The following is a 23,449-nucleotide window of genomic DNA, read 5'->3' as shown; positions in this document are numbered from 1 at the left end:
TTTAGATAATGCCTCCATCAGAGTGGCCTGTGGTGCGTTTTCATTTTTAGTGATATGGAAGGGCTCAGCCCATTGTAGGCTCCGCTCTGGGGCATGTCGTCCTAGGATATATAAGAAAGCAGGCAGGGGAAGCCATGGGAAGCAAGCCAGTGAGCAGACTCCTTGACAGCTCCTGCTTCAGCTCCTGGGTTCAGGTTCCTGCCCTGAGTTCTGGCCTTGACTCCCCTCAGTGATAGAGCACAACCTGAGAATTGCAAGCTGAAATATAACCCTCTCTTTCCCAAGTTGTTTTTAAAATAGTGGTGGTTTATTACAATAATAGAAAAACATTTTTGTGAAGGCTTTATCTTTTCAGATACTGACCTTGGGATTTTGCCAGCACAGTTAGCTTTCTTTAAGTTTACAGTAGTTTATTCTTGCTAGAAATTAGTTTTTCTCCTTTGTGTGGAAGAAATGGGAATAATCACAGATTTTAAAGTTGAGTAATGAACCTATAGTCTGTGCTTTTGAAAAAAGATTTAATGTTAGTTTTATCATAACCTAGGTTACAGTGATAGATTTCCTTTGTGTGCTTGTTTTTTTTCTGTTTGTTTGTTTATTTTTGTTTTTGTTTTTAGACAAGGTCTCACTGTATATCTCTGGCTGTTCTAGAACTCACTCTGTAGACCAAGCTGGCCTCCAACTCACAGAGCTCCAGCTGCTCTGCTTCCCCATGCTGGCACTAGAGGTGTGAACAACTATGCCAGGCCTTTTATCTTATTTTTTAAAACTTCATTTTTTTTAATTTGCGTATAGATGATGTAGGGAGCAAATACATGTGTGCCATGGTGAGTGTTTGGTCGAAGGACACCTTTGTGGAGTCAGTTCTCACATTCTACCTGTACATGGGTTCCAAAGTCCAAACTCAGGTTGTAGGTAAGGCTTGTGTGGCAGGCCATCTCACCTGCTCAGAGGCTCTAACTGAACCTAGAGCTGGCAGATTCTGTTGATCTGGCTGGCCAGTGTTGCAGGGAGTCACTTGTCTTAAGCCTAGTATTACAGATTCTTGGCAGAGCATCCAGGTTTCTGTATGGGTGCTAAGGATCTGAACTCAGGACCTCATGCCTGTGCAGTAAGCATTTCCCTCCCAGCCTCTTTATGAACATTCTATAGAGTTCACCAGACACTTTTAAGGCCAGTCAGTAAGACAGTCATAAAGAGGACAATGTTTAGACCTCAGCAAACTGGGCCTATTAGTACCTCAGACATAGGGGCAGATAAAATAAACTTCACTGTGATTTAGATTTAGATTTGGGGGTCAGGAAACTTGTGATAATTTTTTCCAGCTGAATCAAAAGAATGTGTTAAATCTCTATCACATGTTTATGAAAACTTTTGTGGGCAATATTTCTAGCTTCATTGAAGAGCAAAATATCTTTCAAATTAAACTACCCATTAGACTTTATTGTCTAAGCCTTCATCAACAGTAGTGTTGCAGGAAAGGCATTCTGAACTTCTTCATAGAAGTATCAGTGTTTTCATTAAATGTTCTAAGTGGTGATTTAAGATTGGAGTACTCAGTGTTTGGGGAATAAACAAATTCCTTTTCGTTCCTTCTTTAGGAGGAGAGCTAAAACCTGAAGTAGAAGGATTCTGTGCATCGATTGTTCCGAGCAACTTACTTGAAAACCTCACTCATGGGGAAATAATATACCCTGAGATTTGCATGCTGGGATTAAATTTGCTTTCTGCTAGCAAAGCTAAACTTGATGTGCTTGCTCATGTTTTTGAGAGTTTTCTGAAAATTTCCAGGCAGAAGGAAAAGAACACTTCTCTACTCATACAACAGGTAAAAGATGTACTAAATTGCATCAGTATTATCACACTTATTTCAACTTCGTATGAAAATTGAGGTGATTTCTTTTGTTTTGCCTTCAGTTTGTTTTGACTTTCTAGTGATTTTCTAAAATTATCTAATTCTATGTTTCTCTAATATGTAGCATAAAATCATTATTGTATTAGCTAAACAGCAAAGGTAATGTACCATAAGAGCAGATCTTAAAACTTGCATTTAATCCTTCAACCATATTCTTTCCAGTCATTTAATCTCTGTCTCTATCTCTGTCTCTCTCTGTCTCTCTGTCTCTGTCTCTCTGTCTCTCTCTCTTTCTCTCTCTCTCTCTCTCTCACACACACACACACACACAAAGGGATACACATGCACACATAGGCTCTTTTGAAATAATTTATTGTGACATTGCAGTTGTATTATACTTTTGCAAAGTTAAATGTTTTAATTTTTTATGTTTCACTTTTTAATCTTCAGGGAACTGTGAAAATTCTTCTAGGAGGGTTCTTGAATATTTTAACACAAACTAATTCTGATTTTCAAGGTGAGTTGAACCTGGCTTAAGGAAATAGCTTTGTAATTGTTGTGCTGTTGTGTAAAGAATTAATGATTATGACTTCCACCAACTTATGGCTCTGTGACTTCCAAGTTGTTTTTATATGTATTTGTTACAGTTAACTTATTTGTATGGCCTAATTACTGGCTTAATTACTGATACAATTAGACTGAATTGTATTTTTAAAGCTGCAAGCACTGTGCTCCGCAGAATCTAAACTGCTACTAATCTAACAATAAACTAAACTACTCTAATCCTCATAACCTACAAATATCCCAAGCACTTGGTAATCTGATCTTCCTTGGGCAGCTTCTCTCCCCCAACTCCATACTTCAACTGTCAACCCCTCCAGGCTCCTCCCACCTCCTGTGGAAACCCCGCCTTCCATTTCCTGTCTCTCTGCCCAGCTGATTGGCTAAACAGCGCTTTATTGACACTTGCTACATCCACTCAAGGCATTCCTCCACATGTGTCATCGTGTTTGTTCCCCATACTCAGTCAATAAAATACAAGTATTTTTATTGGATAGAGGGGAAAATGTAGTTTCCAGAGCCTGAAGTTAGTTGTTCAGGAGCTTCATGGGGACTGACTGGCTGTAAACACTATACTGCTGCCTCATCCGTTCTTCCCTTCTCTACTTAGTGCTTTCTCAGACACTTGAGGGATTCACAATGGAAATGAATGCAGTTTCTGCTCACATTAAAGCTGAAATATAGTTGGAGGGTTATGGTTAATATATGTGAAATGTTAATTTGGGTTTATGTGAGTTAAAGTTACACGTTTTTTGTCAGGAATGCTCAATATTAGTGTTAGTCCTCTAGAGGTCATCATATCAAAGGCTTTGCGATTGCTGTGTCATTATTATTAGGGATCTTAATTTTAATCATTTCAGGTTAAGATGGTCTACCAGGTTTTTCTATTGTAATTTGCAAGTATCTTATGGGTGGCAACTTGAAAGTATGTAAATATCACTTTTCTCATATTTTAGCCCACAAATTATAGCATCTGTTGTGATTATGACTAATAAGAGTAGTATTATAATGTTTGAAAATAATGATTTTCTGCTTCTTGTATTCTTTATTCATTTATATTTGTATTGTACTATAAATAAAAGGTTTTTCTTTATTTACTTACATAATGAATGAACATATTATACTAATGTTACACTTTTTTTTAACCGATTTTCCCATTATAAACATTGAACACTGATATGGCAAGTTGAAGTTGTAAACCTCCATTAGCACATTATTACTAAATAACACTTATACAACACTCATATTCAGTTTTTCCTAAGTTTCTATCTAATGTCCTCTCGTTGTTTAAGGAGCCCGTGCCTTCTAGGAGGCACTACAATGACTTGTCGTATTTCCTTACTTTTGTTGTATGCCTTTTTTGTCAGACCTAGGAAAGACTGATCCATGACCACAAAGGTTTATTCTAAAAATTATTTTCTCCTCTTTATATTCTTTGGTCTTTGTTTCCTTGCCTGTGAGGCTTTGGAGGCTGATCCTACTATGTATCTTATCTCATGTGCTTGTCTTCTTTTGTGCTATATTCAGGGAGATGAAAAATTCTATTCCAATATTTTATTCATTTTTTTATTTATGGCAGCTGCCCAGTATCTTAGTTCCTTTTCTGTTGCTGTGACAAACATGACCAAGGCAACTTATAGGGGAAAAAGAGGATCTAATGGGGGCTGACAGTTTCAGAGGGTGAACTCATAGTCATCTGACAAAACATGGCAGTAGGCAGCCAGGCAGACACAGAGGGAGATTGGGAACATGGGCTGTTGAAACTTCAAAGCTCACTCCCAGTGACATGCCTCCTCCAACTAGGCCAAACCTCCTAATCCTTCTCAAATAGTTCCATCAAACATATGACCTACAGGGCCACTCTCACTCAAACCACCATGCCTGTTTTATAGTTACATGGTCCTTTTGCTTGATTATTTTCGGTTTTCTAAAAGTATTACCAGTGTGTATATATGTGTGTCCATTCTCTCACTCGCATTGAAACCTATCAGTTTTTAACACTATAAAATGATCTATAAATAATATTTTAAAGAATTTTTATTAATTAGTGTTTTTGCTTTTGTTTTATGCTAAACTCTTTAGTAGAGAAACTGGTCAAACAAAATAGCTTGTGACATTTATATAATCTTTGCTATTTTATATCTGTCATTCAGTTTCCATGTAATATGTGGTAGTTATAATCTGTTTTTATAAAATCTGCTATTTTATTAGTGTTAGTTCATTTACCTTTAGTTATCATGTTATTTCTTCAGTAACTTTTTTGTTTTTCAAGACAGGGATTCTCTGTGTAACAGCCCAGGCTGACCTTGAACTCCCAGAGATCCACCTGCCCCTGCCTCCCGAATGCTGGGATCAAAGACGTGCACCACATGCCTGGCTTCTTCAGCTGTTTTTATGATCATTAACTAGATTGTCTGTAATCATTCAAGATATGACAGTTTTTATTTCTCTCAATGAAATATGATTATTATCTTCCTTTAATTAAATGTGTAATGGCTTTAATTTTTTTCTGTTTTTAAAATTTAGCATGCCAGAGCGTATTGGTGGATCTCTTGGTATCTTTCATGAGTTCAAGAACATGTTCAGAGGAGTTAACCCTTCTTTTGAGAATATTTCTGGAGAAATCACCTTGCACGGTAAATATGCTAGAATTTTTACATTTTCACTAATTTCTTAATATAATGTACATTTTACTAATTTGTAAATCATTCAGCTCTTAATGTTGTAACTGCTATTTAGCCAGTTCCATGTTCTATGTTTGACATAATCAGTTGTATTATCCATTTCTCTTAGATTTGGAGTAACCAAATGATTTTTAGCCTTATGTCAACTCCAACATTTGTGCCTGAAAAATGCTGTTTTTAATTACTAAAGACAATTTAAGTATGAATCACAACAATCATCCCAGAGTTGTCCTTTTTCTAAAGAATCATTATCTGTTCTTTAGTTTAATATTCTCCTTTCCATTGTTGTAGCTTAGTGGCTCCTAGCAGAAAAAAAAAAACACTTTTATAATGCAGTCTTACCTGGGAGAATCTGCAGATGAATCTCAGAACACTGAGGCTGTCCTACGTGAAGCAGGATGGACAGAGCCCAGTCCACTTCACTGCCTGGCTCACCACCCACTGCAGTCTCAAGGCCCTCTGTGAACCACCAGAGTGGGCTATTGAGAGCTGGGTATATGTTGATGGATGATTTCTTTTTCAAATTAAGTGTACATTTTAACATTCTTTTTAAAAAGTCTTTTCTTTTTAAAGATTTATTTATTTATTATGTATACAATGTTTTGCCCGCATGCCAGAAGAGGGCACCAGATCTCATTATGGATGGCTGTGAGACACCATGTGGTTGCTGGGAATTGAACTCAGGACATTTGGAAGAACAGACAGTGCTCTTAACCTCTGAGCCATCTCCCTAGCCCCATTTTAACATTCTATCTTGTATCTTTCTGTATTCCATTTAAACCAAAAATGTACCCTTATGATGAGTAAAACTTTAAAACTTTACTTCAATTCACTAAAAGCAAATGAAAAAATTTTTCCTTGGCTTGGGAAAAATATGTAAAATTAACAATAACAACAATAATAATAGAACATGAGCATTCAATTTTATGTAGTTGATTATGATATAATATCATTTAGGAACCTGGAGAAATTATAAGGTTGTACCTCTTACTTAAAGGAAGGTGTCTCAGTGGTTAGGGTACTTGCTGCTCATTCATGAAGACCAGAGTTCAGATCCTGACACCCACTTAGGGCAGCTTACAAAGACCTGTAACTCCAGCTCCAAGGGATCAGACCCCGTTTTCTGGCTTCCTCAGGCACCTGTGCAGGGAAGCAGGCAGACATGCACATACACATGCATACATGCATGTACGTATATATGTACTCACACTAATAAAAATAAAAATAAATCCGAAAAATAAATTTGAGAGAAAAACTATAGGAATAACCTTGTTATATAGATATAATTCCTGATATTATTATTATATTTCATTTATAATACTTAAAAGCTACTCATAAGTAGTAGATTTCTACCATAAATATCAAAAAATACCAAAATTTAAACCAAATTTATCAAGAGATTACATAATTAAATCTATATCTTAAATAAAAATTAAAGTTTAGAAAATGTGTAGATATGCTATTAAATTAAAAGACTGTTATATCAGGTATGTTTGTATTTTTACTTCTAACCTGAGTTTTGAGATTGTTATGTATTTTGTTATAATATTGTAAACTTTTACGTCTTTTTCATTTTCTCTAGGAAATTCTTCTCCTTGGTATTCAAAAAATTGTTGAAAGTGATTTTGCTATGAGCCCCTCACAGTATCTAACCTTCCCTTTGCTACACACCCCAAATTTAAGCAATGGAGTCTCATCACAAAAGCCTCCTGGGAGCCTTAACAGTAAAGCCTTAGGTTTACTGAGACGAGCACGGATTTCCCGAGGCAAGAAAGAGGCTGAGAGAGAGCGTTTTCCGTATCGGCTGCTTTCCTCCTGGCACATAGCCCCAATCCACCTGCCACTGCTGGGCCAGAACTGCTGGCCACACTTGTCAGAAGGATTTAGTGTTTCTCTGTGGTTTAATGTGGAGTATGTCCACGAGTCTGAGAGTGCTGCAGAAAGAGGAAAGAAGGTAAAGAAAAGAAACAAACCATCAGTTCTACAAGACGGCAGTTTCGAAGGAGCAGGTATGATGGCAGGGGTCTGTATGGTAAGATTCTTCAAATAGCCATTTGCCTGAGCTTTAAGGATATGCAACAGTGTTTCATTGTGTTCTTTTTTTAAAAATATATTTTATTAATTTATTCATATTACATCTAAATTGTTATCCCAGCCCTTGTATCCTCCCATTCCTCCCTCCCTCCCATTTTCTCCTTACTCCCCTCCCCTATGACTGTGACTGAGGGGGACCTCTTCCTCTGTATATGCTCATAGGGTATCAGGCCTTCATTGTGTGCTTTAGATGCTCTTCACCTTAAAGTCTGTGCTTAACTACTGAATTGCCAAAGCCTGAGTTTTCAACAGCTTTAAGCTCTCTTGTCTTCTAACCTTTAGATATGGTCGTGGGGATACCTTATATCTGCAACTGCTGCTGAAGTTAGCAATCCTATAATTGTGCTAGTGTGGCCCATGATACTACAGAGGAGTAAATAAAACCCTGTAGCCACTTTATTTTAAATTCTCCTTCCCTTTTGTGTCTACCTTGGTGGCCCCTTCCTAGCTTCTATCTTGATCATTTATATGCAGTGGTCCTTGTCCAAAGTCAGAACTGCAGAACTGTTGTTAGGCTGTATTGAACTGCATCTTGTTCTTGTTCTTTTTCTTAGGCATGCAACAGTTTCTTAGACATATAGCGCTCAAGGGAATAGTCTTAAAAAATGGTTGTGCATTTTTCCAACCTCTTGAAAATGGCAGCTAATATTTATATAACCTAATAACTGATAATGTTCCTTTTCTTTAAAAGTCTGAGCCTTTGGACATGCATGGTGCATTTTGCTACATCTTAGCTTAGCTTACCATAAAGTCACATCATAGTAACAAATAACTCATCATACACACTCCACCTGCCATTGCTGGAGCAGATGTGGTAACATACAGGTAGTTCAGGATTGAAGTGATAAGATGGCATTGGGAGGGATAACGAACTAGCCAAAGTCTATAAACTTTTCCCTCAGCTGGAGACAAACTATGATGCAGGGTTTTGGCATTACTTAGCACTTTTATTTCAAGGTCAGCCACCACTCTAAATAATGACCACTCAAGCACTGAAGCTTTCCTAAAAAGAGCGTTTCATAATATCAGAGATCATGCCTTTTTAACGAGGACCAAATACATTTTGGTGTGCAAGGCAAGTGTTGATGGTGTGTGCTCCTAGGCCAGGATTTGCTGGGTTACAGTGGTCCAACCCAACAAAAGCAGATGCTTGGCACAGACAGCTGATTCCAGTCCTCCAGCAGCCTACCCATGGCTTCTCTCAGTTATCATAGCTTAAAGCAGTTAATAACTTTTAAAACATTGTTTTTCACCCATGGTATTCTTTTGATGTTAACATTTAACCTTTGAAAATACTGTTGTTTGAAATAGGTTCAGACATTTGGGTAAATAACTTGTTACAAATAAACCAACATGCACTGTATTCTCTTAAATTTGCTTTTCCTATAGTTTTTTTTTAATGAACTATTTTATTGACAATTCTAACATTTTTTTCACAGAAGATGATAGACCAGAAGGTACAGATTCTGTCAATCCTGGTGACAGACTCATAGAAGATGGCTGTATTCATTTGATTTCATTGGGATCCAAAGCATTGATGATTCAAGTGTGGGCTGATCCCCACAGTGGCACTTTTATCTTTCGGTATTGCTTATTCTCAACTCTTAACAAATAGATTATGTATTATCAAATAGTATTTATAATAATTTGTTATTAAAGATCATTACAGAAAAAAGAAAAATTAGAACAGTTATCAGGTAGCACATTGATTCTACCTAGCAGTAGACAGGTAGCAAGACATGGCAAATCAGGCACTTACAACATCCAGGAGATGTTCTGCTGGAAGCTGTCAGGCTGGATCATTGGTTGAGAGGTTTTCAGGCATATGGAATTTCTCTGTGGGTGATCTTCCAGCGTCCTGTACCTCTACAACTATTTTTATGCCATACAACAAGGATAGTAACCTCGGTTGAAAAGTATTTCTCTATTTAGTTGTTCTCAAGGGCACAATAATTTTTTACCCAGACAATACATTTTCCTTCTGCCCTTAAGGGCACAGTGTTTTTATTGTTGTGCTGTTTTTTTGTTCTCCTTTTTACCTATCACAAGGCTCGGGGCCCAGCCTGTCCCTGGACAAGAACCTTAGAAGATCCTTTGAAACAAACATGCTTGGGTTTGAAATGGGGGTGTGGTGTCTGTCCTGCTTTCAGAACCAACTTCTCAGTGAGCTCAAACAGCACACAGCAGTTTACTAGTTTAATGTATACTACGTATTATCTTTGTAAAAGTAAAAATTAAAAATAAATCCTGTATGTTATTTACATTTTATGTTTTATAGATACTATAAATGTTACCAGGTATTTTCTACATACCTCTTCTCCTTATTCCTTTAGTAATCTTGCAAAGTAAGTTAACATCCAATATATATTATGGCATTTAGACATATCTTACACTATGTATTAATTTCTTTGTGAACCAAATATTACATTATAATTTTTGAAATAGACAATGAGTATGTAAGTAGAAGCTGATTTTTCAAACTGATTTCTAGAAATTATTGTTATTAACATTATTAGCCAATGAGTCTAATCCATTTTAGTTCATAAATTGAGGAAGCAGATAAGGTATAAAACAAAGTCATACTGACTTTCTCAATCTATTTTAAAATAGAAGAGACTTTTAATCTCACATATTGAGAATGACAGCTGTAGTGTATATGCCAACTAAGGTCAGAATCATGGTTTTGATCTGTGAATTTTTCTTTTCTGCAGTGTGTGTATGGACTCAAATGACGATGTGACAGCTGTTTCACTAGCACAGGTTGAATCACAGGAGAACATTTTCTTTCCAAGCAAATGGCAACACTTAGTACTTACCTATCTCCAGCATCCTCAAGGGAAAAAGAATGTCCATGGGGAAATCTCCATATGGGTCTCTGGGCAGAGGTATGAAGCATTCCCAGAAAATACTCTTCTCGGTCACTGTTTTAATTTTCGTTGTCATTCATTGCAGACCAGGTAAAATTTAATATGTACTAGCAGAAATTTATATCAAAATTGCATTTTTTCCTGTTTATCACTTCAGTACATAGTAAATTTTCCATAGACATGACCGTTGAAAATTGACGATGGATTCTGCTCTTGAGGATTCAACTCCATTCTCTGAACAATAGAGTCTAACAGCTATTTATAAGGGATTTGTCTTAGGTGTTGTTAGTAACTTAAAGATAGCTTAGCATATAAGAGGCTATGTGTAGATTATAGGTAAATATGGCATTTTCTATAAGGGTTTTGAGCATTCTTAGCTTTTGGTACCTGTGCGATGCCTGGAACCAACCTCCAGCAAATACTATAGATGAACTGTATTTAGGTATGATGAGCAAGCCAAATAGATACTAGGTAAATAATTATTGTCCCTCGAACCCATATATTACAAGGATGAATCCACAAGGAATTCTTTAAATTAATTGAATAAGAAGGCTAATACCTAAATTAAATTGGGATTGAGAGAAATTAAAATGACTAGAGAAGAATATAAAGCATCGTATCTGGTAATAGACTTAAGTTGGGTCCTAGAGCTATACAAGGTAACAGATTCAGATAGAAGTCTGTGTGACTTTTACCACAGACTTCTCAGCTGAGTTAATAAACAACTTGTACACTATCTTACTGTGCAACTTGACCCTGGATGCACTGTGTTCCTAGTTTTCCTTCTATTGCAGTGCTAACACACTAAGCAAAACTGATTCAGGAAGAAAAGACTATTTGGTTCACAGGTTACAGTCTGTCCTCAAGAAGACCCAGGGCAGAAGAGCAAGTCAGGAACCGGGAGGCTGGAACTGAAGCAGAGAGCACAGGAATGCTGCCTTCTCCCGTGCTCACCCCTGGCTTGCTCAGCGACCTTTCTTATACAGCACAGACTGCCTACCTAGGGTTATCACAGCCCAGTGTAGGCCCTCCTCCCTCAATCAACCATCAAGAAAAGGTCCCACAAAGTGCTTACAGGCCAGTCTGATAGAGGCAGCCCCTCAACTGAGATTCCCTCTGCCAGGTGATTGTGCCAAGCTGATAAAACTAACCAGCAGGAGTTACAGAGGTGGCTGGAGGAGTCTCAGTGGAGTCATGAGAAGGAAAGGGGGTAGAGAAGATGGGAGAGCTTGCCAAGAGGGAGTGCCAAGCTGATAACTATAGTTTTACTTTTTATAAAAATCTGTTATGTGTTTATGTACTTGTTAGACCTTTTGCTAGGTGTTTTATATACATTATCTCCTTATTCTCTAAAAAATTACTCAAAATAGATTAGATCATAGAAGTAAATATATCCTTAGCACAAACTAAGTGAATTTTATTATGAATTTATCAAGGAATTACTGTGTGTCAATCATGGCACTGCTGTAGGAAGCTGCAAGCAGTGGTTACTTATTACCATCAGCTTTCAGTCACTGAGGGAGAGAAGGAAGGCTCGGCTTTGGGATAGTCCGTAGTGTCTGCTACAGAAGTTAAACCCAAGTTCAGCTTTGTTCATTCATTGAAGAAAATACATAAAAGCACATAACTGAAGCCTGGTCTCTATCTTCAAAATAGTATTCACCTGCCTAAGCCTGAATAGCAGCTATAACCAATTAGCCAATTTGTTTTCAGAGCTCTGGGACCCCTTCTTAGGCACACTTCCTCATTTCTTACGCTAATAACAAGTGCCAGTAATTGTACTAAGTCTTTGCACTATATCTTATTTTATCCTTCCCATTATGAAATAGGTATATTATGGACTATTTTACATGGCTCAACTGAGACCTAGATTGGGGTAAGGAAACTTGCACAGAGCTGTGCCACATGGAAGGAGCAGAGGCAAAACTTGAAACAAAGCTCTGAGCCTAATTGGCAGTCATGCTGCAACCCCTGTACTGTGCTGCTCCTCCAGCCCTTCTCTGCCTCAGGACACCTGATGGATATAGGACCATACACTAGTGAGAGTGAGAGATGAGGTTGTCACAGATAGTTTTGAAGTTAGTGAGTACAGTCTTTTCAGTCACACATAGCTCTCTCCTCTCCCACTTATTAATTTTACTCTGCTTTGAAGAAATTTCTTTGCCAGTTGGTAGAAGTTAATCTCATTAGTTAACAGATCAATGCACAGTTGACAAAGGTTAAAAAGATTTTGTTGATTTAAATTTTATCATTTGTTATTTTAGAAGCTATATATTTTAATTTCTACAAAGAATGCATTTCAAGAGCCCATTTTAATAATGAAAAACAAGCCAAACATGATGACTCACACATAAATTTCAGCACTATAGAAATTGAGGCAGGAAGATTACTGTGAGCTCAAGGCTGGCCTAAGCTACATAGTGAGTTCTAGACTACAGAGGGAGACTACCTTAGAGAAGTGAAGAAATAAAAGAAAACAAAAACCATAATGACACTGGAAAATAACTTATTAGCATCAAAAGCACAAAAATGTAGAAATATGTGGCACAGATATTTATTGTTTAGTTTACATTCATATTGCAGTAGGTTTTCTTTCACATTTAAGAAAAAGTAAATCATGCCACTAGGTGGCAGTAGTATTTTAACTGTGGCCATTTATTGGTCCACAAAGGAGCTAGTCATAGATTGTTTTGTGTATGTGTGCATGTGCAATTGCGCATACATACATACATACATACATACATACATACATACATACATACATACACACACACATACATACATATTTGGGCTGGTGAGATGACTCATCAGGAAGAGGCTTTTGCCACCCAGCCTAACAACCTGCGTTTGATTTCTAGAACACAATTGAGAGAATCAACTCCTACAAGTGTCTTTGGGCACCTTAGTATGCATATGCCTAGACAAATACACACATATAAATAAGTGTAATTTTAAAAATTAAAAGATATTACTATTAAAATTGTTGGTTTTATTTACTAAATTTTAAAGAAAATGTATAAAAATTTTAATTTTTCAAAGTGAGTTAGCCATGTAAATCTCCATTTTCTAAATTTTAGATATTGCCTTAATAAGGCACCCTCATTACCTTAGTATGAAATTTAAGGCATTCCTGAAAAGGTGTGGACGTGCTGTTAGCAGGGTCTTTAGACACTGAAGTCCTCTTGACCTTTGTGTTTCTCTCTGAAAAAGCCTTTCCTGGTTCTGTTTTACTTAAGAATTCTTGACTAACTTTTAAAGAAAAAGAGGAGGCAAAATGAAATTTCTGTAATCCTTAGCATTAGAAAGCAAAATACAAAAACATTGGTATTTCAGAGGTTAGATACAGCAAAACTTGGGGACATCCTGAAACTGATTCCAACGCCTCATGGAATGTATGAAATCTTAGGAATTTATGCCAAGGCAGAAGACTTTGAGCATAGTAAGGGGGCAGAGGAGGGTGATTACTTTGGTTCTGTGAACCAGGAAGGCACATATAAGGAGCCAGGTGACAAAGACAGCTTATAGCAAACATGTGTTTGCTTCCCTGGCCAACATGTATGAGCCCTGGGAATCTGTTCTACACAGCACCGTCTGCTGCCTGTGGGCCACCAGCAACTCTTACTAAGAGAGAGAAGTCCACCCTTTTTTCTCTCCCTCTGCCAACAGTACAATTCAGGAATGTCCCCTCATAAAACATTCATGGTATTCCCAAACATTATCAACTTAACTTTGTTTTTAATGTAGGAAGACTGATGTCATCTTGGATTTTGTGCTTCCAAGAAAAACAAGCTTATCATCAGACAGCAATAAAACATTTTGTATGATTGGTCACTGCTTAACATCCCAAGAAGAGTTTCTGCAATTAGCTGGAAAATGGGACCTTGGAAATTTGCTCCTCTTCAATGGTAAATTTTCCCCTGTGAAGCATTTCCAAACTTTAAATTACTATATGTTGCATAAATTAACCTGACAGCAATCCTAGTCTCTCCTCATTGACTTATGTTTAATAAGTACTGCCTTCCCAAGACTCTAAGACTTACTTTCAGGATATTTTTAACATTGTATAACTGAATGTTTCCTTACAGTTTCTGTGTGATGTGAAGATGTAACATAATTCTATACACTTAATCACCAGTACTTGGGAAGTGCAATAAGATAACTAGTAAATCTATTTATGCAAATCTCATTTATGACTTTTAAAGACTTATTTTCTATGTATGGTTGTTTTGCCTGCTTATGTGTCTGTGTACCACATTTGTGCCTGGTACCCACAGAAGTCAGAAGAAGGGATCTGATCCTTCATAGCTGGAGCCACAGGAGGTTGTAAGCTGCCATATAAATGATAGGAATCAAGCCCAGGCCCTTTGTAAAATCAGTCAGTGCTTTAACCCTTGAGCCACCGCTCCTGCTCTTCTTTTATTTGTGATTTTAGTACATTCTATCCAAATAGTGAATTTTTACAAAAACAGTGAAATATACCATTTAAAAAGTACTAAACCTGGCACATAGTGTTTGGGTGATGTTTAGATGAGAAAAAAATGAAGGCATCCAATTTAAATTTTATTTAAAATTAAATACACCAAGAAATAGTTTTCATAAAAAATATTTTAAAATTCTCATTAAAAAACAAACAAACAAACAAAGCAGCCGGGTAGTGGCAGCACATGCCTTTAGTCTCAGCACTTGGGAGACAGAAACAGGTGCATCTCTGAGTTTGAGGCCAGCCTGATCTACAGAGTGAGTTCCAGGACTTCCAGGGCTACACAGTGGAGACCCTTTCTCAAAAGTCAAAACAGCAATAACAACAGCAATAAAAGAAGACCCTGTCACAAAAGGGAAGGGGAGCTAGAGAGATGGCTCAGCTGTAAAGAACATTCCTTGCTCTTGCTGAGGAGCCAGGTTCAGTTCCTAGCATTCACATGGTGGCTCACAACCATCTGCACCCCAGTTTCAGGCAATCTAATGTCTTCTTCAGAATTCACAGGCACCAGGCACTCACTTGATACACATACATATATGCAGATAAAACACTCATAAACAGCAACAAACAAAAAACAAAAGCAAAACAAATCCAAGCTTGGTTAAACTAAAATTCACTGTCTTAAGGAACAGAGAGGAATCTTACCAAAAGCTTCCCAGTTTACTTTATAGAAATCTATGTATTTTAATATAGTTGGCATAGGTTAGTTTATTCTTACACTTACTTTAAAACTGAGCCTTTGTGAATTTTGTAAGATAAGTAGACAACTCAAAGAATCTGGCAGGCACACACACACATACACACACACACACACACACACACACACACACACACACACACACACACACACACGCACGCCCCAACTACTACTACCACCACACCACCACCACCACCACCTTGTTTTCTTGGTGTATATGAAAATTTCTACTTGAAATATTTTAAATAACTAGCTATGTTTTTCTGCTATTCAGGAGCTAAAATTGGCTCACAAGAGGCCTTTTATCTGTATGCTTGTGGACCCAACTACACATCCATAATGCCATGTAAATATGGCAAGCCGGTGATTGACTACTCCAAATACATCAATAAAGACATTTTGAAATGTGATGAAATCAGAGACCTTTTTATGACCAAGAAGGATGTGGATATTGGCCTCTTAATTGTAAGTTTTAGTTGTATAAGTTTTAACAGGTTTATGCAGGTATGTTCATTGGAATACGTAATTAGCAGTGAGTTAGATTCCTAAAGTTTTTTCATTTTGTTCTTCTCTTAGGATGTGGAGCTTTTTTCCTAAAAATTGTGGAACACTTTAATTTCCTGTTAAGCTTGCCTCATACTTTAAATATTTGTATTCTCATTTGCTTGCAATTATATTTATATAGTAATTTTCTTAGCTAAGTTTATTCTATACCTAATTATCTTACAGGGAAATGTTTATGATACATTGAAAATATAGCACTTTTAGCCTGATATATTCTTTTTTAAAATTCATGTATTCCTTTTTACACTTAGAAATAAATACAAAGATTCACTTATAATATTAGTTATAATTTCATGTGTTAAGGAACCATGAGATGTACAAGCTTGGTGACTTGAGCTTGAACTTTGGAATTCATGTGAAGGTGGAAGGAAAACCACATGCATAGTATAGCATGTACATGTGCACACACAAATTAAAAACTAATTGAATATATTCAGGGATTAGATAACTTACTCATTAATATCAGTGTAAAACAGGAGTTTTGCCTGCTAAAATTAAAAATTTTAATTTATCCTAGCAGTACATAGTTCAGAAGCTACCACTGGAAGTTTTTGTTAAAAGCACCGGTCAGCTATACCAGATTATAGTGGGTTTAGTTGGTGCACAGATAAGACATGTGCTGTGCTTAATGAGACTACTTAACCTGCTGTGGCTTCCTATCCATGACCAGAGCCTGGGGTCATGCTGACGTCTGTGAGGAGTAGCTCAGAGAAGTTTGACATGGACCAGTGCTGGTTGAAGTTACTATCTGTGAGAGGAAATAACAAAAATTTGATTTAATTTTGTTTACTTATGCTGACAGTATGGAATTTAGTTCTAATCAAAAGAAAATTTTTTTCAGAGGCACTTGTTTTTTTAAAATTGAAAGTAGATCTTTTCTCATACAATACATCCCAAGCACAGTTTCCCCTCTTTCCACTCCCCAACCTTCTCTGTCCCCCAGATCCACTCCCCAACTGTTCTCAGAAAAAAGCAGGCTTCCCAGACACAGCAGCCAAAAAGGACAAAACAGCATACAATAAGACAAGGTTTTAAAAAGCCCTCATATCAAGGTTGGACAAGCAACCCAATAGGAGGACAAGAGTCTCAGGAGCAGGCAAGAGGGTCAGAGACACACCCACTCCCACTGTTAAGAGTCCCACAAAAACACTAAGCTAACAGTCATCACATCCCCTCTGACTCCTCCCTCAGAGCAGGCAGCCTGTGAGCAAATCCAAAACAAAAGCTTGGGGTAAATTAACCCAGAGTCCTCATATTTCTAAGAATTTAGAACAATGCCAAAAATAAGCTGAATGTGGCAGAAGACAGCTCTCCTGTACTAAATATATAAGATCCTATCTATGTGAATTTGTAGAATTCCCAGACTTCCCAGCAGGCTTCCCAGACACAGAAAAATATTTTCTGAATAATGAGGAAAAGGTAGTATCATCTTTTAGTTTCAGGTTTATTCTGAGTGTATTGGAGCTGGAGTCCTCAGCTGTGCTTCACGGTATGGGTCGTGGCTTGATTAGCTGCTCATTTCTGCTGTGGGAAGCCGCTGTGCTTCTCTGTCCATTTGTTTAATGTAGTGGCTATTTTTTAAAAAATAAAAATTAGTTAAGTGTCTTTTTATATTGAAATATATATTTGCTAGTTGATAGCTAACATTTTAAACTTTGTTTTGTTACAAATGAAAATGTTTGTGTTTTAGGAAAGTCTTTCAGTTGTTTATACAACTTACTGCCCTGCTCAGTACACCATCTACGAGCCCGTGATCCGACTCAAGGGCCAAGTGAAAACTCCGCTCTCTCAACGACCCTTCAGCTCAAAGGAAGCCCAGAGTGGCTTGCTAGAACCTTCTCAACTCAAAAGCCTCTGGCCTACAGAATGTAAAACCATCCAGGGCATTCTGCATGAGATTGGTGGGGCTGGTATATTTGTTTTTCTCTTTGCTAGGGTAAGAATCATGATTATAATTTGTCTGAACAGAAGCTCCATTTCTTTTATTGATAAATTGAAGGGCTTCTTACAGAATACAGAAAGGCTGTACCCAACTATGTAAACCTTTAGACAAAATTATCACAACTGATACCAAGCTTTCTGCCATGGATAATTAAGATTTACTTTAATTTGTGAAGATTTTAAACGTTTTCTATTACCCACAAATATAGTTGGAACAAGTAAATGTTAAATATATGAGTTTTAAAATTGCCTTTGGAAAGGAAAATATACTATACTTTTTTCTTTCTTTTTGTTTTGTTGTTGTTGCTGTTGTTGTTGTTTTGAGACAGGTTTCCTTTGTGTAGCCTTGGTTGTCCTGGACTCCCTTTGTAGACCAGGCTGGCCTCAAACTGACAGCAATCCACCTGTCTCTGCCTCCCTGAGTACTGGGATTAAAGGAGCGCTGGGATTAAAGGTGTGCACCACCATGTCTGGCTGCATGTTTTCTCTTTATTTACTTTTAATTATGTATATGAGTTTATGTGCATATTCACGTAATATGTGAGGATTCTGGAAGATGCCAGAGAAGAGCAGTGGACTCTCTGGAGCTGTGGTTACAGGCAGTTGTGAGTCACCTCTTGTGGATGCTGAGAGCCAAACTCAGGTCCTCTGGAAAAGCAGCAAGCTCCTCTAACCACTGAGTTACATCTCCAGCCCCAAGAAATATTTGCTTTTTTTAAAGGCGGGGGGTGGGGGGAGGGAGAATATGAACTTTGGCTCTGTCATAAGCATCATTTTCAAATAAACTGTTTATTTACCTTCTCTCTAGCTACTTACAGACAGGAAGAATGTCTTTCCTGATAGAGAATGAGCAGATCATAATTTCGTACGTTCTATTTTAAGGATTGCTGAAAAACACAATGTGGACACAAATAACCTTGTTTTGGTGCATATGATTTTTACTTCCTTAGGTCTATATCCCTGTTTAATTAATGCAACTTTGATCTTCCTTTATCCATAGAATGTCATTTTATTTTATCCCTAAGTATAACTTCCAAAACATCATCACATTTTCACAGTATGTCCTTAACTAGCTTACTTCCTTTAATGGAGCCACCTTTGATCTAATTTTACAATAAAGGGGTGTATCAGCATTTGTTCTTATTAGAGTTTCTTTTTTTTTCTAATCTTGTAAGCGTCTTACCTACCTGAGTGTTTCCTGTCTTGTCATCCTTTTACTGCTTTTCTCCATTTACTATCTAGTTGAATAGATTTTTCTACTAGTATTTCAAAGTAAAAAGCTTTCATTTAACTCCTAATCAACATTTTGTGATCTATTTTGTATTCAGTATATCCTGCTTCCTGTAAATATAAGATGTATCTTTCCTAAAAGCCTTATACATACAGCATGTCTCTTAATCCTAATTTCCTGCTACACAGAAATGAACCATTAGGCGCTCCAGTGTAGGCCTGTGCCCTTCTAGATGTGGCCTGTGCCCATTCCCCATTTCCCTGCTTTCTCTTAAGGCCAGCTTCTCAGTGCAACCTTTCTTAAACCATCAGAGGAATCAGAAGCGAGTACTGTACAAGATTCTAAGAAAGGATCAATAGAATCTAAACCCCATCTTTTGCCTTTTATCGTGCTAATAATGCCTGATTCTTATAAGTCAGAGGTATCAAAAGGCATTGATCAAACTGTAATAAAAGACACAACATGTGGTTTTAGCTTTTTGTCTTTATCTTTATTATAGAAGGAGTCCTCTCTGGTACATTGTACCCGTTACTTCCTTATGTCTCCCATAGCAAATGATGTTGCACGCCCTCCCCCATTTCTTTCTTTTAACTTTTATTCTTCTGTCATAAATTACATCTCAACCACCCACAGTTTTCCCTCCCTCCATTCTTCTCAGTCCCTTCCCCTCCTCTTTCTCCCAGATCAACATCCTCTGTTTCCTTAAAAAAAAAAAAAAGAGCAGGCCTCTCAGGGATATCCACCAAACATGGCCTCACAAGATAAAATAAGACTGGGCACAAACACACATGTCACACCTGGACATGGCACCACAAGAGCACAGCCCACAGAACCAATTTAACAGAGTTCATAGGGGCTCACAGAAACTGAAGTGACAAACACAGATCCTTCTGGGTCTGACTAGGTCCTCTGCATGTCCCTTATGGTTGTGTACTTTGTGTTCTTGTGGGACTTCCAACAATGGGAGGAGATGTCTCTGACTATTTGCCTGCACGTGAGTCTGTTTCTTGTTGACCATGGAAAACTCAAGTTTTATGATCCTGTCTCAGGTTACTAAGTATAAAATACTACTGATATCTAAGACTGTCAGTGCTACGTTTGTTCATTTAGTATATTTGAGAGGTTAAAAAGAATAGAATTTATGATTTTTTTCAGTTTTGTTTATAATTCTTAAATAGTTATTATTAAAGCATTAAAAATAGCTTGATATGACATTACTATGAATAAACATACACAATGAAATTTTACTGTTAATAGATCAAGAGAAAAACATCTACTTTTTGTTTTCAGGTTGTTGAACTTAGTGGCTGTGAAGAGACTCAAGCATTAGCACTGCGGATTATATTGTCTTTAACTAAGTACAACCAACAGAGAACACATGAATTGGAAAATTGTAATGGACTTTCTATGATTCACCAAGTGTTGGTCAAGCAGAAATGCATTGTTGGCTTTCACATCTTAAAGGTATTACCTCACAAAATGTATTCTTGTGGTTTCTTTGCAGTGATACCTTTCTTCAAAGTCTTCCACAGCCATTTTATGTTGCTAGTAAATGAAGGAAACTCACTATGTATATGTATTCAAACCAAGTACTCTCCTGATTCTTTCCAGAGTAATTATATTTTTCTTTTTTCTAAAGCATTTTGGAAAGAAAATAAGCTACAAGAATTTTAGATCAAAATAGACCACAGATGTACTATGGGCCAAGCCCTTTGTTCTGTGGGCGAATGAAGTTTATTTTACTCTCACACTTATGTTTCCCCCTAAGATGTACTACTGCACTCAATCAATGTTGCTACAGTCGTAATTTGTCCTTGTTTGTCATGCTTGTGTGTGGGGGGGGGGGGGCGGGCTTTAGGACATTATGTACTTGCTAGTGTGGATATGTGCACATGTGCATATGAATGCACATATAGGTGTGTGCGCGTGCTCACAGAAGACAGGTTGATGTCAGTGTCTTCCTCTAGCTCTCTGCCTTTACTTTTGAGATTGGCTTTCATACTGAACCTGAAGTTCATCAGTTTGGCTAGACCAAATATTCTGGTCTCGGCCCTACTTTAGTGTAGCCCCAGGGATGCACAGCCACATCTGACTCCTATGAGTGTTTTAAAACTTTGTGAGGCAAATGCTTTAGCCACTTAGCCATTTCTCCAGATCTGAATGTTAGCCTGTGTTATACAATATTTTATTTGTTATTTGAGAATTTCATACATGTACATAAAATATTTTGGTCAAATCTATTCCCCTTTAACTCTTCGTGGACCCCTCCCTACCAAGACACCCCCAACTTCATATCCTTTTGCTCTTTTTTTCTTTTCTTCTTTCCTACATTTTTTAAAATTAGAAGGAGATTCTTTTCTCAGACAATGAATTCTGATTATAGTTCCCTCTCCTTCTACTCTCCACTCTGGATCTACTCACTCCCTTTCTGTCTCTCATAAGAAAAACACAGGCTTCTAAGAGATACCAACCAGACATAACAGAATAAAATATAAGATGAAGCAAAAACTATTATATTGAAGTTCCACATGGCAACCCAACAGGAAGAAAAGACTCCTAGGAGCAGGCACAAGAGTCAAAAACCAGGGCTGGAGAGGTGGTTCAGAGGTTAAGAGCACTGCCTGCTCTTCTAAAGGTCATGAGTTCAATTCCCAGCAACCACCTGATAGCTCACAACCATCTATAATGAGATCTGGTGCCCTTTTTCTGTCGTGCAGGTATTACATGCAGGCAGAATCTGTAAACATAATAATAAATAAATAAGAAAGAAAAGAAAAAAAGAAAGTCAAAGACCACTTATTCTTAGTCAGAAGTCTCATAAAATACTGAACTAAAAGCTATATTATATGCACAGAGGACCTAGTGTAGGCCCATGTAGGCCTATTCTTCCTGCTTCAGTCTCTGTGAGCTCATGTGCACTTTGCTTGGCTGGTTCCGAGGCCCTGCTCTCCTGATGTCCTCCATTCCCTCTGCCTCTTACACTCTTTCCATCTCCTCTTCCTCGGGAGATCCCTGCACCCCTAGACCCCTTCTCAGTACCTAACATCTCTGGGTATATGGGTTATAGGTTGATTATCATCTACTTAGTGGCTAATATCCCCTTATTCGTGAAAACATGCCAAATGTATTTTTTGAGGGGTCTGGTTTAGCTCACACAGAGTGATATTTTCTAATTCCATCCATTTGCCTGCAAATTTCAGCATGTTATTTTTTAACGGCTGGGTAATACTCCATTGTGTAAATATGCCACAATTTCTTTATTCCTTCTTCTGTTGAAGGACATCCAGGTTGATTTCAGTTTCTGGCTACTATTTTAAAAAGCTGCAATGAACATAATGTCCTGTGGTAGAGTAGAGGTACTTTTGAGTATATGCTCAAGGGGGATAAGATTGAGTCTTGAGTTAAATTGATTTCCAACTTTCTGAGTAACTGCCATATTAATTTCCATAGTGGCTGTACAAATTTCTATTTCCACCATCAATGGAGGAGTGTTCTTCTTGCTCCACATCCTCACCAACATGAACTGTCACTTGTGTTATTCATCTTAGCCACCTGACAGGTGTAAAATGGAATCTCAAAGTAGTTCGGATTTGCATTTTTCTAATGGCTGAGGATGTTGAACATTTCTTTAAGTGTATCTCAGACATTTGAGAGTCCTCTATTAAGAATTCATTGTTTAGATCTGTTCTCAATTTTTAACTGAATTATTTATTTTTATACCTAGGCTCTTAAGTTCCTTAAATGTTTTGTATATTAAGCCTTTATGGGATATGGAGTTGGTAAAAATCTTTTCCCATTCTGTAGACTGCTGCTTTGTCCAAATGATTGTGTTTTCTGCCTTATAGCTTTTCAATTTCACGAGGTCCCATTTATTTATTAATTGCTGATCTTAGTGCCTACACTATTTGTGTTCTATTCGGAAAGTAGTTTCCTGTGCTACTGTGTTCAAGGCTATCCTTACCTTCTCTTCTATCAGGTTCAGTATATCTGGTTTTATGTTAAGGTCTTTGATCCATTTGGACTTGAGTTTTGCGCAGTGTGGTAAATATAGATCTATTTGCATTCTTCTGCATGCAACCATCCAGTTTGAACAGCACTAGTTGTTTTTCTGGATTCTTTATAAAAAATCAGGTGTTCATATGTGTGTGGATTTATGTCTGGGTCTCCAGTTCAATTCCACTGATCAATGTATCATTTTTTTCTCCTTTATTAATTTATTCTTGTTACATCTCAATGGTTATCCCATCCCTTGAATCCTCCCATTCTTCCCTCCCTCCCATTTTCCCCTTATTCCCCTCCCCTATGACTGTTCCTGAGGGGGATTACCTCCCCCTGTATATGTTCATAGGGTATCAAGTCTCTTCTTGGTAACCTGCTGTCCTTCCTCTGAGTGCCACCAGGCTTCCCCTTCCAGGGGACATGGTCAAAGATGAGGCACCAGAGTATGTGAGAAAGTAATATCCCACTCTCCACTC

At 37.5% G+C, this 23,449-nt stretch overlaps 1 protein-coding gene across 8 annotated transcripts in view; it reads left to right on the top strand.

The window, feature by feature from the left end:
* The window catches only part of LYST (lysosomal trafficking regulator), a 158,298-nt gene that overhangs the window by 51,730 nt on the left and 83,119 nt on the right, over positions 1-23,449 (top strand). For 7 of the 8 annotated variants that reach the window (XM_084794152.1, XM_084794150.1, XM_084794154.1 and 4 more), the window contains 10 exons: positions 1,602-1,828; positions 2,306-2,372; positions 4,943-5,052; positions 6,683-7,109; positions 8,634-8,778; positions 9,906-10,079; positions 13,806-13,966; positions 15,513-15,703; positions 17,493-17,738; positions 20,265-20,438. In XM_084794152.1, coding sequence (XP_084650278.1) covers positions 1,602-1,828; positions 2,306-2,372; positions 4,943-5,052; positions 6,683-7,109; positions 8,634-8,778; positions 9,906-10,079; positions 13,806-13,966; positions 15,513-15,703; positions 17,493-17,738; positions 20,265-20,438 — 1,922 coding nt within the window. The remainder of the gene's footprint in view (positions 1-1,601; positions 1,829-2,305; positions 2,373-4,942; positions 5,053-6,682; positions 7,110-8,633; positions 8,779-9,905; positions 10,080-13,805; positions 13,967-15,512; positions 15,704-17,492; positions 17,739-20,264; positions 20,439-23,449) is intronic. The other variant, XM_084794153.1, reaches the window with a different exon arrangement.

The sequence above is a fragment of the Acomys minous genome (genome assembly GCF_964271855.1).
Source record: "Acomys minous genome assembly, chromosome: 9".
Classification (NCBI taxonomy): Eukaryota; Metazoa; Chordata; class Mammalia; order Rodentia; family Muridae; genus Acomys; species Acomys minous.
The sequence above is the reverse complement of the archived record's forward strand: the minus strand, read 5'-3'. Positions and strand labels throughout refer to the sequence as shown.